Source organism: Streptopelia decaocto (assembly GCF_964273445.1).
Source record: "Streptopelia decaocto genome assembly, chromosome: 1".
Taxonomy (NCBI): domain Eukaryota; kingdom Metazoa; phylum Chordata; class Aves; order Columbiformes; family Columbidae; genus Streptopelia; species Streptopelia decaocto.
The window spans coordinates 196693277-196709227 of NC_138663.1; the positions used below are offsets into that span (position 1 = coordinate 196693277).

The window sequence follows — 15951 nt, forward strand, 5'->3', positions numbered from 1 at the left end:
TATGCATGTATGACTATGCATGTAAGACAATTATAAATTAAATGATAAAGGATTCTAAATAGATTGCTTATTATTAGTAGACACAATATTTGTGTCAATACAGTGGTGATCTGAGAATAAGTTGCTGCAGCCAAGTTGTCTAGAAGAAAACAAAGCAGATTGATGGACTATACCTGGAAATCGGTGTATTAGTATTTGTTGCAGGTTTCTCTTTACTAATGGCTGGAATTTAGATTATCAAAGTGTTTGACAGCATAACATAAGGAGACTCATTTTCATATGCAAATGATGATAACACCCTTTTCTACCACTTCTACTATAATTAACCTTTTTTCGCTTGAGCTTTTGTCAGACAAGACTATCCATTTTACTCTGCTTTCTCTTTTGCAGACACCTTTGTCCATGAGAAAGGAAAAAACAACTTATTAGTAAATAAGCAATATACACTTTAGATTTTAGCAATTTAAATGCATACAGTTTATGAATGTTTTATCATTGTATCTTTTCACATTTCTTCCTGTATAGTGAAAATGTATCTTGCAACTTGAAGAGAAAAATCAATGAATCATGTTTATTTTATTAAATTAAATAAAGTATATCAACTAGAGCTTTAAATCTTATATAGTACATGGTACAGTTTCTTCTAACTTATGGAATATATAAATACTAACTTGCACCCATAGAAAAATAGAGAACACTAAATCTAGTTCTTTTAAATTTAACTCAAGGTTAGAAAAAAAGACCATTTTCTTTAAAATAAGGTAATTCCTCAGGAACTGCACAGAGACAATGACCTCGTTTTTTTCTTCTTTTTTATGGAACACTTATAGAAATCCTTTTATGAGTGACTATCTTCTGCAATCAATATTCTACAATCAGAGAGCTGAACAACTGGTTACTTGTATGATAAAGGATGTTGCTCAAACTTCTGTTTACAAGGTAGTACATAATAATTAAAAAAGAATAGATGTTCTCACAAAACATGCTTAGAATTCTCAGAGTTTAATCTACAGGAGGTGATTTCTGTTGAAGCAGATTACTTTTCAAAAGATTTAAGCCTGACATTTATGGAAAAGCCCATAACTTGTGGGTGCATGAATTTAAAAGAGAATCTAAACCTCATTGGGATTAAGTTTCAACAACTCACAATGAAACCAAACAAAATGCGAGCAGGGCTATCTTTCATTTTCCAATGTTGCTTTTTAAAAACTGTTTCAATCCATAAAGAAAATTTTTTTTCTAAAACTTGAGATAATCCTTGCTCATTGACAACCGAAAAATATTTCCATTTGAAACAGCAAAGTCTGCAGATTTAGGGTGAAAACCCACTGCATTCTGCAGGAAAAGAATCATTTCACTATGAGAAATAGTGATTTCAGTACCTCTGGAATGTAAAGTCTTGAACTGGTGCACAAAACAAACCAGAAAACTTAAGGAATCCTTCCACCTCAGGTACCCAGGCATGAACACAACTTTCTGTGTCATGAGAGTACATGAACTCTCTGAGCATAAAAAAAGCTTCTGCTTCTGCTTTAGCTTCCCTGGAAGCCAGACCTTACTTCAGTGGACAGCCCCTACAACCTGCACGGACCTAAGACTTTCATCTTAAATTCTGCGTGGCTGCCTGTTTGGACAGTGTATCTTTATAAATCACTGCTACTCTATACTCGCCACTACTTAATGAATATAATCTAACTGAAATGGTGATTAAAAAGGGACATGCTATGACAGTTGGGTCTATCAGAGCTTCAAATTTGCCCAATACACGAGAGACAAAGAAAACATCTAAAATTTTATAGTAGTTCTGGCAAGTTTCCAATTTTTACCAAGCAGTTATCGCTTAGATAAAAGGTTGTGAAAGGTATATCCTGGCTGACAAATTCTGAACAAAGTGAAATCATGCTGCAACATGATGAGAGCTGTGGGAGCCGATTAAGGCTCAGTTTCTTAGCCAATAACGTTAGTCTGCAGTTGTGTTTTTGTTTTGATATTCATGACAGCTGAAGAGGAGAAGCCAAGAAAAGCAACAGAAAAAAGCTAAAGGTGGATTCTTCATAGTATTCTGAACTTTGAATTATAATAATGTGTGGATTTAAAACATAGTATTTTAGTTAACTTTTGTGCTTTAACATTGGAATACTAAATCTGAAGTATTCTGCACCGTACAGATACCTAAATAACAGCTGTTCAAATAGAGAGAGAGTGATGAGAGGAACGACGATAAGTTGGGGAACACAGCCAACCTAATCCATCTGAATCAGCCACCCCTGAGACCATAAAAGACAGGCCATTAAGCTACTGTCCCTGCTGCAAAATCTGCTAAGGCAATCTATCAGAAAAAAACTCTGAAATGCTATGCAAATTAAGGAGGATTACTACTTGAAGGGGTGTAGGACTTATTAAGGAGTGCTCAAGTGGGTGAATTTGATGACTGAATGTGAGAATTCTGACATTGTACAATATTTTTATGGGATATTTAGGGGAAGGACCAAAGGTGGAGGAAGGTGGATGACGGACGAATAAGAATGGGAAAACCAAGAGAGGTATAAAAGGGCAGGTCACACACAGGGAGGCTGCTGGTCAGCCTTGTACCTGATCACCAGAGTCCATTCTATCCTCCTCTTAAGCTCTTCTTTCATTTGTTGGTTGTTTTTTGTTTAGGTTTTTTGTGGGTGTTTGTTTTATTTCTATGTTAAAGTGTGTTCTCTGTGTGGTGGAAGAGAATCCACTAGCGAACTCTCTCAGTACTTGCCAGCAGGAGGATGAGAGGTCCAGGAGCTGCATGCTGCAGACTGAGGGACTGGAAGCAAGACAGTGGAGAGACCAAAAATCCATGACATTCGTGTAGGGTGTTTTCCTTGAGCAGTGAACCACAGGAACAGAGCAGGGCTGCTCGTGCTGCCTGGAAAGGTACCGTCCCCCTGTGCCAGACAGTGTGTCTGTCCAGGCTATGTCTGTGCCTACTTTGGGATTCACTCTCAGCCTCTACTGCTCAGATTTTATGTGCATATACTGTTGCATTGAGACCGATTTATAGGCTTGTCCTCAGCATTCTTTAACTTGATAAAAATTGAGGGGACTTGACTTCCTTGGCTTTCTAACAGCAGACTTTCTGCCTGTGAGCAGTGAATGAAAATGTAACTTCTTTGCCTAGATGCCTTGGGTATGAAGGAAGAATCCTGTGTCTCCTGTTCCCAGGAGGTTTTCTAGGAGCTTCAGCATGTGATTTCCAATAATTCAAACCTCATATATAATACCTCGCATGTCCAGTCTACCTTTCTGGGGACCTAATTGTTGAAACAGCAGAAAAATAAGAGTTCCAAAAGAGAAGCAAATTCATTCTACCTCATATATTAAACCAGTAGTAAAACAGTAAAAATCTTATACTAAGGGGTCAAACTGGTATTGAAATTAAATATTGCTACCCTAGATTTCACTCAGGAGGAGACAAGAGATAACAGCATCCCAGAGAGATACATACGAGTGTCTTGATAAAATATGAAATACAACTCTTTATATACTATATTAGGAGTACTTTATAGATATATGCACATTTTCAACAAAAAATTTCATAATTTGTGCAAATAAAAACTTTCAGTATTCATAAACATTTCCTTGATTGGAACTCTGAAAGTTGTGTTTATGATTCTGAGGTCGAACAGCCTTCATTATCAGTGTGTGCCGTGAGCCTTTTAGCAGCTGCCTGACCAAACAGCCATCCAAGGGAAGAACTGTTTTTACAGATTACTTAAAAGCAGCTCAGTCCAAAAGACTAGAAAAAATATTTTCATTTAAAACACAAGGTCTTGTTAGAATAAAAGGAGTTAGTTTTGGAAGAAATTAAATTAAGCACTTTACTTAGTTCTTGTGGAAACAAAAAGAAAGTTCCAATTTGTGGACCTGAAACTTTTTTTCAATGTTGACATTCATCTGACATTTGCTTGGGCTGCTGTTTTGCCTCTTAGTAGCTGTAGTTCTGGGTCTCTTCCCTCTCTTTCTCTTCTGATGTTATCCCCAGCCACGAGAAGATACTTACCTACAGACTAGGATGGACTTAAATTCCATTATACACTGATTTATATTATTGCTGAGCTATAACAATATACCACAACAGAGGGAAACTGCAGAACACATTTAAGATGTCACCATGAGGCAACTGGGAGTATAAGGATGAAAAATTCTAACCAACACAAAGATCCATGATGATTCATAAGCTTCATATCTTAATGTTCATACAATAGCAAATATATCAGTCTAGACTGACAAGCTGAAACACAATATTGTAAAGTTCAATGTCAGTATTGCTAGCTGAAAATATTCAGAACTGTTCATCTCAGAGAACTGTTCAATACAGAGAATTTTTGTTTTAATTAAAAGAAAAAGCTAACATTCAAATATCAGAATTTCTACCTAGGAAGAAATAACGTATTTCCATCAGCTCTATCACCACAACATAATACAGAGCAAAACACAGCACTATTGCATTTTGCATATACTGATTTGTTCACACTTAAAGTAGGCAGATTTCCTTTTTTAAATTTTGCTTTTACTGATTGGACCTCAGAAAATATAACACCTGTTGTTTTTCTTTCTGTCATTGTGTAATGCTCTCAGAACATCTTTACACTTCTATTAAATTCTGCTATAATTATTCTACCATCTGGCCTATATTTTGGGTTCCTCCCTGTCCCCACTAAATGGTCATAACAAAGCAGTTGCATTTATTATTTTCTGCACTGGCAGCAAACATCATGACCAGGCAGCCTTTAACTAATAACCTAAGTACAGACTTACTGCGTCTTTAGTAGATGCAGTCTTTCAGTACAACTTTGATGCTTCTATGTCTCCTATTTTTGTCTTGAAAATACCTAAATCAAACCTGTCTCAAATGGTGAAGGTATAAGTCAGTATCCTACAGTGAATGAAACAGGTGGAGGTATAAGTAAACATCAAAAAAGCATGATGATGGAGTTGGTCATATAAAACTAAACCAATCCAAAATATTACCTTTATTGAAATATAAATCTGAAGGGAATTTTCAGAGTTATGAGAAAATCCTTATGGAAGTTGTTATTAAGTTTCTGAATACTAAATTTATAATTAACTATAGACAAATTACATTTATAAAATTGATAATTAAAAGTCAACCCCAAAAAGTTAATTAAGAAATTATCAAGGTTAATCAAAATCTTGGCGGAATATGCATGAACATGAATAGGAATCATATTTAAGGAAAAAGATGATTTGACTGAAATGCATAATTAGAAATAACGTAATCTGGTAAAATATATACAAAAATAAAAGCATAGAAATTGTATTTGAGATGTGATCTGACTAGAAGCTTGAGAAGCAAAACAGACTGACAATATATTATTAAGAATTGCTTCAAATACAACCGTATTACATATTTGACATTAAAAATAAGATATAAATATAATAACTAGTATCTGGTCATCTGTCACTACTTTCTAAATATAATGATATACTGCTTATGGATACAGCTAAATATCTACTGTAAAGCTCTGCCTTAATAATCTGTCCTTCTTTTAGAGTGAATAAGTGTTCAAAATTGTAAATGTTTTCTTCATAACCTTACATAAAAATGAGTAATTCAAATGTACAATATTGTCAACAGATTGAACAATGAAAAGGGAAGATTACTATCATGGTAATGTAGCACGTTTGTCAATAGTTTAGTGGAGTAATATATGGAAATAAAAACTTTATGAATATGCTTGGTTGAAAATAATCTATTACTGTTAACACTAATTTCACTGTGTGTCACTCTGCTACATTATCTCCACTTTGTAAGGCTTTGTACTTCACACAGAAGCTTGAACTCTAATCTCAGGCTTCCATTTAAAAAAAGTCATATAAGTAAGTAAAATCACATGCAGTTTGCTCAAAACCAAATACAGGTAGAAGTCACAAACTGCAAGGTAGCCTTGAAGATTATGAACACTGTTGCCTCAGCCCCAAGTGATGCTTTATCAATAATAATGACTATAACAGTCAGTCAGTAGGGTCTAAGTTCAGCTCTAGTTATATGACAAATACAACATCTGAACATGCATTATCACTGGTTGTTATATACAGGGTGTTTCAAAAAGATGGACCAAATTTGAAACCACTATATCTTTGAAATTGGGGCCATCTTTTTGAAACACCCTGTATATTTACACTTTATTGTTTATAATTTGAGCATTTTGTGAAGGAAAGGATAAAGAAATATCAAGCATCAGCCAAAATAAATGCTTTGCATAAAAAGAATCTTATTAATACTTTGGAAACATCTGTTTGATAGGTTTTTTAGAAAAAGAATTGCCTAGAAATAACATTCCCCTCAAATCTTCCTTCTGAATCTTACAGTCAACTCTAATGTTCACAGAAATTTTCCTCATATCCCACTGGACAAGACTGTGTTAATCAAGATCAAAACCAGCAGCTTACTATTACTTGCCTGGAGGTAATGGAAGAACTGTCCCTCCTAAAGCAACCTTCCTCCCTGGAAGGTTCTCGCAGTCTCCTCTCTATGTATCCAACATGATGAAATCTGTTTCCTTAAATACTAATTAATTTACATAAATGACTTATTCATTTTTCCAGCTATTACCTTAAATATACCTCTTCTGTTAATCAAAGTATAGATAGATCTACCTTAACTGAAAATTTTCTTCGTCTCTTTTGCACTGTATTGACAGAGCTGTTGTCAGACTCTGCACCTTCTATTTTAGCTCCTTGCAAGCCTGCAGAATGCAGATGTTTTCCTTATTTGCTTCAAAGACCAGTCTTCTATTAATTTCTACATTACCTCTACAAGAACTGTTTCACTTTATCTCTTTATACATGTCTCTCTACCAGATTAAAATGTGTCTTAGATGTAAAGATTCATCTGAGTAAATAAATCTAACTTTTCCCCCACAGTTCATCAGAAAGACTGACTAAAATCTAAGATGTAAACGTTACTGTATTTAAAGTTACTGACTTCAAATTGCCCAGTCTACTGTATTCGCATTTCTCATCTATCTTTAATTTTTTTACAGGCCTTTTCATGCATCTAAAACTCTTTGGGATTTGAGTTTGGAAAGGCCTACTGTAGTGTAATTCACCTAATATACCATGGCACTGAACACCAGCATAGTGAGGTAAAATTACTCTTCAAAATTACCTGTATAGCAAGTGCTCGGGCTACAAGACTTCTAAGATATTGTAACGGATCTTCTGGACCTTCCCACTTCGTCTGCCATGTGAGGGGACACTGAAATATAAATATATTTACTGAAAGTATCCATTTCAAAACCATCATCATTACATTTTAAGCTATCAATTTCAATGAAATTTTAAAAATCTGGAGATCAAATATATCTACAAAGAAAAAGAAGGCAATACAAGTAATATAAAGATCAAAGCATACAACCACTAATAGGAAGGTCATATTCCTGCAAATTCTCTCTGGGGCGCACACAGATACAGTATTGATGAAGAACTTAAAAGAATCCCTGCCATGCAATAAGGAAACATCAGTAGGTTCCACAAACACTTCAAAAAGGCCTAAGTTGATTCTTTCTTGGAAAGCCACAATGTCATCTTTCAACTGCAGCTGCAGGTTTCCACTCCTTTGCTGCTGCCTCCTCAGACTTGAATATGCAGTTGTGTGGCTCTGCGGTAAAGTGAATCTGGTACAATTCTCTGCATGGTTACCTTCTCATAATCTTAAAATATTTGTAGAACAACACCTGAGAATAAAATCCTGCAAGACTTCCCCACACAAATTTCTCATTGACTTCAAAAACGAAGGCTTAAAAGATCATAGAATCATAGGATCACAGGATCATCTTTGGTTGGAAGAAACCTTCAAGATCATCGAGTCCAGCCATAAACTAACTCTAGCACTAAACCATGTCCCTAAGAACCTTGTATGTGCAACACTTCCAGGGATGGTGACTCAACCACTTCCCTGGGCAGCCTGTTCCAGTGTCTGACAACCATTTCTGTCAAAAAAAGTTTCCTACTATCCAATCTAAACCTCCCCTGGCTCAACTTGAGGCCATTTCCTCTCATCCTATCACTTGCTGCTTGGGAGAAGAGACCAACACCCTCCATGCTACAACCTCCTTTCAGGTAATTGTAGACAGTGATAAGGTCTCCCCTCAGCCTCCTTTTCTCCAGGCTGAACAGCCCCAGTTCTCTCAACTACTCCTCATAAGACTTGATAGATCTCATCCTTATAAGGATAAATGCATTAATTGTACCCACTCCACAAGAATTTGTAAAGCACAGTGAAATTGCGTCTGCCAGATTCTTGTACTTAAGTGAAAGGGAATCGATGTAAATTACCTGGGGAATATTGCACAATACTGAAGATGCTGAGCAGAATACACAGTTTATATTGTTTAACATTTAGAGTTGCATTTTCAGGAAGGTTCACAATCTTACAGCATATGTGCAGAACAGATTTTCAAAATCTGATGACAGAAGTTTGCAAAAAAAAAACTTTCAAAGTAAATACTCCATGTGAACCTTTTATAGATAAAAACCGGAAAATATCTGGATCTGTGGCACTAATTAAGAGTCCGTTGAATAAACTAGAAAATATTCAAGAAAAATAATAAGCACAGTTAGCTGATTGCTTTTTACATAATGATGATTTTTTGAAAACCTTTTTTATTCAAAAACATTATCCTTGAATTTTTGCAGAATCTTTTGCTAGATATGCATTTACAGGCAGTTCACCAATCTATCATTTAGAAGGCATTCACCTAATGTTGCTAATAGATCACTCTAAATTACTCTACGTTTAAAGTAATAGCTTAGCTAATTGTTAGTATGGAAGCATTGTTCAGATGTACGCTAACATCAATTTTGCACAAATACGGCAAATTGCTGAAACCATTAGAATCGTACGTTTATTGAGTTTCACATTTCTGTTGGTAACCTACCAACGTCTTCAGGTGCTATAATCTTAAAAGAACTACAGTCTGGGTGCTTTCAAAATATAAGTTTTTTAAATAGTCCTTTGTTACGTAATGCGTGGCCACACCGAACTAAACAAGAACAGTGTGTAGAAAATACATGAAACAAATCACTTTAAGATGATAAACATGGCGAGGTGTAGCTGCTGCAAATATTGCTTCATGGTCACAATCCAATAAAGTGATCTGTGTCAAGGCAGTGGGTAAGTAAGCAGATGAAATGTCAGAAATACTTTGTTCAACATATCAGGAAGCACTGAACTGATGTTTGTGAGAGATAAAAATGCATAGAATCTTTAAGTACATTTTTGTGACAGTGATCAGCTTCACAGCTCCTGCTGCTTCCAATTTAAGAGTGCAGCTAAAGCCCACAAGCAAGCCACACTCGCTCGCTCAGTAACAAGAAACATAACTATAAATAATAAAAAGTGGCCATTACATGTATAATTTGTATTCACCATGACTTTTTACTTAGCACCAATTTCTACCAGACAGTCAAAAAGTGTTTAAAATGGCAATGAAATTGCTAACATGAAAATGTTAATTTATTCTAATTATACTGCAATTTTGCTAACAAATGCTGTCTTGTGAATCTGAAGAGAGAAATAATTTAATTATTGTTTTAATTAAAAATTTGATAGATCAATACATGCATATCAATCTTTTTAACAGTACTTGATCCTCACATGAAGATAAACAAGATATTAATAGGAATTAGAATTCATTGTAGGGCCAATCTCAATATCTGCACATTAGTATCAACACAATTTATCAATTGCTGCAGGTGAAACAAAACCATGGAGTTTCGTGTCAGTGTTTGACTATCTTTGGAATCCAATTATTGAGCTATTAATGACAGAGCATGTAAATTTACAGTCACTAATTGTACCAGTTTAATAACATGCCCAGTTTGATGACAGAAAACATGGAAAAGGCACGTGTAAAAATTTTGTTTGCTTTTCTTGTATAGAGTGAGATGACAGGTCAGCACAACAGGCACAGCTTGTCTGGTGTGATACAGCAATAATCCGTAATGAATAAATGCAGAGAGTAGATTGTGATTACAACTGCAATAAAAACTTAAAGAAATTTAAAAAATTAAGAAAAGGGACAGATTTACATGTTCTACTGGCTAATGTATTTGACTTATCTAGCATGATTTGGTGTTTGAAATGGAAATGCTGTTCCACAACTTCTAATCTTATTGGATTTGTCCTTAAGAGAAAGTCTGATGAAAGTATAATACAATCAGAAGCTTCTGCAAGTACTTGAAGCAACATTTTTCTGGATTTTCATTCCAGAAAAGCTATGGTTCTGTTTTAAAGTCACTATTAATAAAAGAACTTCGTTTTAGAGTTTCTATTAATAAAAGAACTTCGAGAAAATGGTGACATGAAAATATGTTACAGAACTTTGTTCAGTTTCCTTGTTTTTTTTTTATTGCATGTAATATAATGTCACGACAAAATGACTTACCTTCTGATTCAGCAGAGCGCTTGCTAGTCTCTGTACTTCAGAACTCAGTAATGAGGTACCTCTGATAACTTTACTTAATGAAGCAAGTGACTGATGGACACTTTGCACAAGGCGAATGGCATTGAATTGTTCCAGAGTAATGAATGATAAGATTGGAGATCCTTGTTGCTCTGCAGGAGGAGACACCTTCTGATGAATCAGGTTAGAATTCTAAAAAAGAACATGTGATGTCCAGTTAATAAACTCAGGGAAACTATTATGTTATACAAAACATTCTTTCTTTAATTTGTAATACTTTGCATGACCTTGTTACCTTCGAAGTAACTCAGATATCCCTCCTGTTCTGACACTGGATTAAAACTGTAATAATACTTTCAGTATTGTCTGTGAGATGTTCAATAAAGCCACCACTCTTCTGATTTGACTCTGCCTACCCAATTACTTCAAAAGTGCTGGAATTTCTGAAAAATCTCCATCTAGCTGAATCACTGCTTTTAGTGCTACTGTGTCAATATAAAAAGCAGTAGTTTCCCCAGCACAACAAGCCTGTATTGGGCACTATATACCATGATGCCAGATATAGCTCATTTTGATAAGACTAGTTCAACCTCAAAGCAAATTAAACATAAATAAATAATAAATACAAAATAAATATAATATTTTGTGTAAATCCTGAGTAACTCAGGCTCTGAAATGTACTGCTGCTTTCACATTGACATTTTTATTACTTACTTCCATTCCATTACAGCTACTGAAACCCCCAATTTATTCAATAATTTCAAGAGATGCTGCACCAAATTCCAGTTACACAACTTAAACCTTTATTGGAAAATTATACAAGGCACAAATGCAAAAAGACAACCCTAGACTTCGGGAGAAAAATGTTTTCCTATTTGAATTTCTAGTATTTTATTTAAGGTAAAATCAGATTTTACTTCCACTGAAGTATCTCCTAAAATAAAAAATAGGTTTGACTTTTTTCAGATTAAATAAACTTCTGAATTGTCACATGGCATCTTGCTCTCCAGAACACACAGGATCTCTGCCTCCATGGTCATTCACAGGCACTGCAATTTTGTCAGAACTTCCACTTGTTTTTCATTTCAAGCCCATATTGCACTCAGCTACCAAGCAAAAATATGAGAAAAACTAAGTGAAAGAGCAATACAGATATTTTGGTTTATGACTAACTGAAAAATGAAGGATAAAGTCTTCTCTCCATTATTATAAACCTATACAACAAGGTTACTTACTGTTCAAAGTGTAAGAAACGTACAGTATTGAGAAATGTTATGTTTTGTACTTTTGTCTCTGCATGCACCCTGAACATCACAGTACCAGTTTAACTTCAATTTTTCTGAGACCATAGTTTGTTGAGTATATATAAAATGTAATGTAAAACTACCACAAGCTATTAGATAATTTCTTATTGGAGTATTTAATTGCACACAAAATGAAGAACAACAACATTGCAACTTGCAGGCTTTGCTCAGTCTTTCAGATATAACTTAATAAAAGAGAAAGCCTCTAAGTTCCTCAGTATTGAGGAACTCCTATGAACTGCATACTCATTTCATCACTGTTTTAAATGCTTTCTCCTGATAATTTATTAAAACAACCCATCTGTCATTTTTATAGGAAAATTAAATATGAATACTGATATCAGCCTTTACATTTCAATGAATCATCACAGAATGGTTCCAGTTCCAACCCCCCTGCCATGGGCAGGGACACCTTCCACTTGACCAGGTTGCTCAGTGGCCTTAAACAGTTCCGGGAATGGGGCATCCACAGTTTCTCTGAGCAACCTGTTTCAGTGCCTCAGCACCCTCAGGGTAAAGAATTCCTTATAGTTAATCTAAATCCACCCTCTTTCAGTTTAAAGCCATTACCCCTTGTCTTATCACTACATGCCCTTGTAAAAAGTCCCTCTTCAGCTTTCTTGTAGGTCCTCTTTAGGTACTGGACAGCTGCTATAAGGTCTCCCTGGAGCCTCCTCCGGGCTGAACAACCCCAACTCTCTCAGCCTGTCTTCATAGGAGATGTGTTCCTGCCCTCTGATCATCTTCATGGCCTTCCTCTAGACTTGTTCCAACAGGTCCATGTCCTTCATATGTTGGGGGCCCCAGAGCTGGATGTGGTACTCCAGGTGGGTTCTCACCAGAGCAGTGTAGAGGGGGAGAATCACCTCCATTGACCCACTGGTTATGGTTCTTTTTGATGCAGCCCAGGATATGGTTGGCTTTCTGGGCTGGAAGGGCATATTGCCAGGTCATGTTGTGCTTCTCATCAACCAGAACTCCCAGGTTCTCCTTCTCAGGGCTGTCCTCAATCTGTACAGTCTGCACAGTCTGTATTTGTGCTTGGGATTGCCCCAACACATATGCAGAACCTTGCACTTGACCTCATTGAACTTCCTGAGGTTTGCATGGACCACCTCTCAAGGATGTCAAGGTCCTTTTGGATGGCATCTGTACCCTTCATTGCGTTGACCGCATCACACAGCTTGGTGTCATGAGCAAACTTGCTGAGGGTGCACTCAATCCCACTATCCATGTTGTCAAAGATGTTAAACAGAGCCAGTCTCAATACCAATGCCCGAGGAATGCCACTTATCACTGGTCTCCACCTGGACATCGAGCCTTTGAGTGCAACTGTTTGAGTGTGACCATTCAGTCAATTCCTCCTGCACTGAATTGTCTGTCCATCAAATCCATGTCTCACCAATTTAAAGAAAAAGATGTCACGTGGGACAGGGATAAATGCTTTGCACAAGTCCAGGTAGGTGACGTTAGTTGCTCTTCCCTTATCAATCAATGCTGTAACCCCATCACAGAAAGCCACCAAATTTGTCAGGCACAATTTGCCCTTAATAAAGCCACACTGGCTGTCACCAATCACCTCCTTATATTCTGTGTGCCTTAGCATAGTTTCCAGGAGGATCTGCTCAATGACCCTGCCAGGCACAGAGGTGAGACTGACTAGCCTGTAGTTCCCCAGGTCTTCTTTTTTTTCTTTTTTAAAAATGGGGGTTATGTTTCCCCTTTTCCAGTCAGTGGCAACTTCACTGGACTGCCACTTCTTCTCAAATATGATGGGTAGCGGCTCAGCAATTTAATCTGACAGTTTCTTCAGGACCTACATCGCATCTGGTCCCACAGACTTCTGTACCTTCAAGTATCTTAGATGACTTAGAACCTGATCTTCTCCAGTGAGTGGTTCTTTATTCTCCCAGTCCCCGCCTTTTCCTTCTGCAACTTGGGTGGTATGGCTACAGCACTTGCCAGTGAAGACTGAGGCAAAAAAGGCATAGAGTACCTCAGCCTTCTCCATATCTCAGGTAACCAGGTCTCCTGTTTCCTTCCGGAGAGGGACTACGTTTTCCCTAATCTTCCTTTTATCACAGATATACCTATAGAAGCTTTCCTTGTTGCCCTTGATGTTCTCAGCCAGATTTAATTCTATTAGAGCTTTAGTTTTCCTGATCTGATCCCTGGCTGCTCAGACAATTTCTCTGTGTTCCTCACAGCCTACTAGTCCTTGCTGTCACTCTCTGTAGGTTTCCTCTTTGTGGTTGAGTTTGTCCAGGAGATCCTTGTTCACCCGTGCAGGCCTCCTGGCTTTTTTACCTGACTTTGCTGGGATTCATTGTTCCTGAGCTTGGAGAAGGTGATCCTTTAATATTAACCAGCTATTTTGGGCCCCTCTTCCCTCCGAGGCTTTATCCCATGGTTCTCTACCAAGCACATCCCCGAAGAGACCAAAGTCTGCTGTCCTGAAGTCCAGGATAACGAGTTTGCTGTTTGCCGTCCTCACTGCCCTAAGATCATTTGATGACCACTGCAGCCAAGGCTGCCCTTGAGCTTCACATTCCCCACCAACCCCTTTTTGTTGGCAACAACAAGGTCCAACAGTCAATGCTCTATTACCTTCCCTTAAAATTCATCATGTATATAACTCACATCAGTTTTAAAAATATCTTCATGACCTGCTTGGGGAATTAAGATGAAGAACTGATGAAGTACTGAATGCTTTTCCTAATAATGAGAAACTGAAGATAGGTTCTAATCTTTAGCATTAAATACTATATTATGCTATCAGTCTTAAATGAGGTGTATTTTGAGACTTTGATAATTTTCTCTTTCACTTCTGTACTTGTTACTATCGTAGTACAGTACAAGACCTCCTATAGTCTCACTAAAGCTGCTCCAGAGCTTTTCTTCATTAACTTCCTAAAATCAAGCTTTTTCAAGTTCTTATATGTTCTGAAAATTATCCCCTCAAAATGTATCAAATATAATGAAAATAAACTTATATTCCTCCACTAGTTCTGCCTTTGATTCAGAATTCAATTTTGGTGGTCACGGTGGGTTTTGGAAACCTCCATTGACCTTTTGATGTACCTGTTTTGCCTCCTCACTTGAGTCTCTCTGCCTGTTCTTTCAGATATTAGCCTCTCACTGTTTATTACACAAATTTTTCATTGTGGAAAATAGAATGACCCTATATTTCTGTTTCATTGATTTTCGTTGGTGAAAAAAAAACATGGTTCTTTTGTTAAAGCTGAGGTTCCTGATGCTTTAAATAAAGAGAAACAACCTATTAATTTTCAGAACTACTTTTGCAATTGTCTTGCAGCACTATGCAACTTTATAAACATAAGAAAAGGCAGAACACGGCACGACATCTTAAGACCACATATTCAGCAAAACCCATTTTGAAGCAATTGCTTCCAAATTTTTGTTGTGGGTGGGCCTTCTAACTTTCACGGAGATACTAAAGGGTTTCCCTGGAACAAGGCAGAAAATGCATCCACTTTACAACAAAAATATAGCACTGGATCCTGTCTCTCTACTCATGACAGATAGTTATTTGGACATGATGTAACACTTATGCAGCCCCATTGTGTACACATATTTTTGTGCTTCTCTGAAAACTGTTATATGATGGGAATCGCCTGAGTTCCACTGGACAGTGACTTCCAACTGATCCAGTGAAGTGACAATGAAGTGCTTATATAGGTCCTGACCTACCCTCTGTCCTGGCAGAAGTCTATGTGGGAAGAGGACGGACACCAGGACACAGGCTGGCTGAATTATAATACTCTGATGGCCCAGCCCCAGCCAACAGGCTGTATTGGGCCACCCTTCCACATAAAGGAAGATTTATTTCTATTTTAATTAGTGTAACATTTGTTTGACAAGGTATTCAGTGATGGCCTCATTTTTTTCAGTAAACTGTCTTTCATGCAAACTTATACTGAGCATCTGAGTATTTCCGTTTTCTTTTTTTACTTAATGGCTGGTTCATGAGAGTATAATTTGATTAGTGTTAAGCTGTTATTAAATCACACTGTTATTAAATCAAACTGCAGAAGCAGTTTTAGGACAGTATTCATTACAAGGGTGTTTTCCAAAGGCAAGAATTAAAATGCATGTTTTCAAATGAAGCTAATATCAGTGAAAATGTCAAGATATTCTGTATTAGTCCAGAACAGCTAAAT

The 15951-nt window shown here is 36.8% G+C and overlaps 1 protein-coding gene across 1 annotated transcript in view; it reads right to left on the bottom strand.

The window, feature by feature from the left end:
- DYNC2H1 (dynein cytoplasmic 2 heavy chain 1) overlaps positions 1–15951 on the bottom strand; it is a 164673-nt gene that overhangs the window by 18610 nt on the left and 130112 nt on the right. Inside the window, exons 84-85 of the mRNA XM_082043444.1 lie at positions 10449–10658; positions 7169–7258 (exon numbers count right to left, since the gene is read on the bottom strand). Of these exons, the coding sequence (XP_081899570.1) occupies positions 7169–7258; positions 10449–10658 (300 nt within the window). The remainder of the gene's footprint in view (positions 1–7168; positions 7259–10448; positions 10659–15951) is intronic.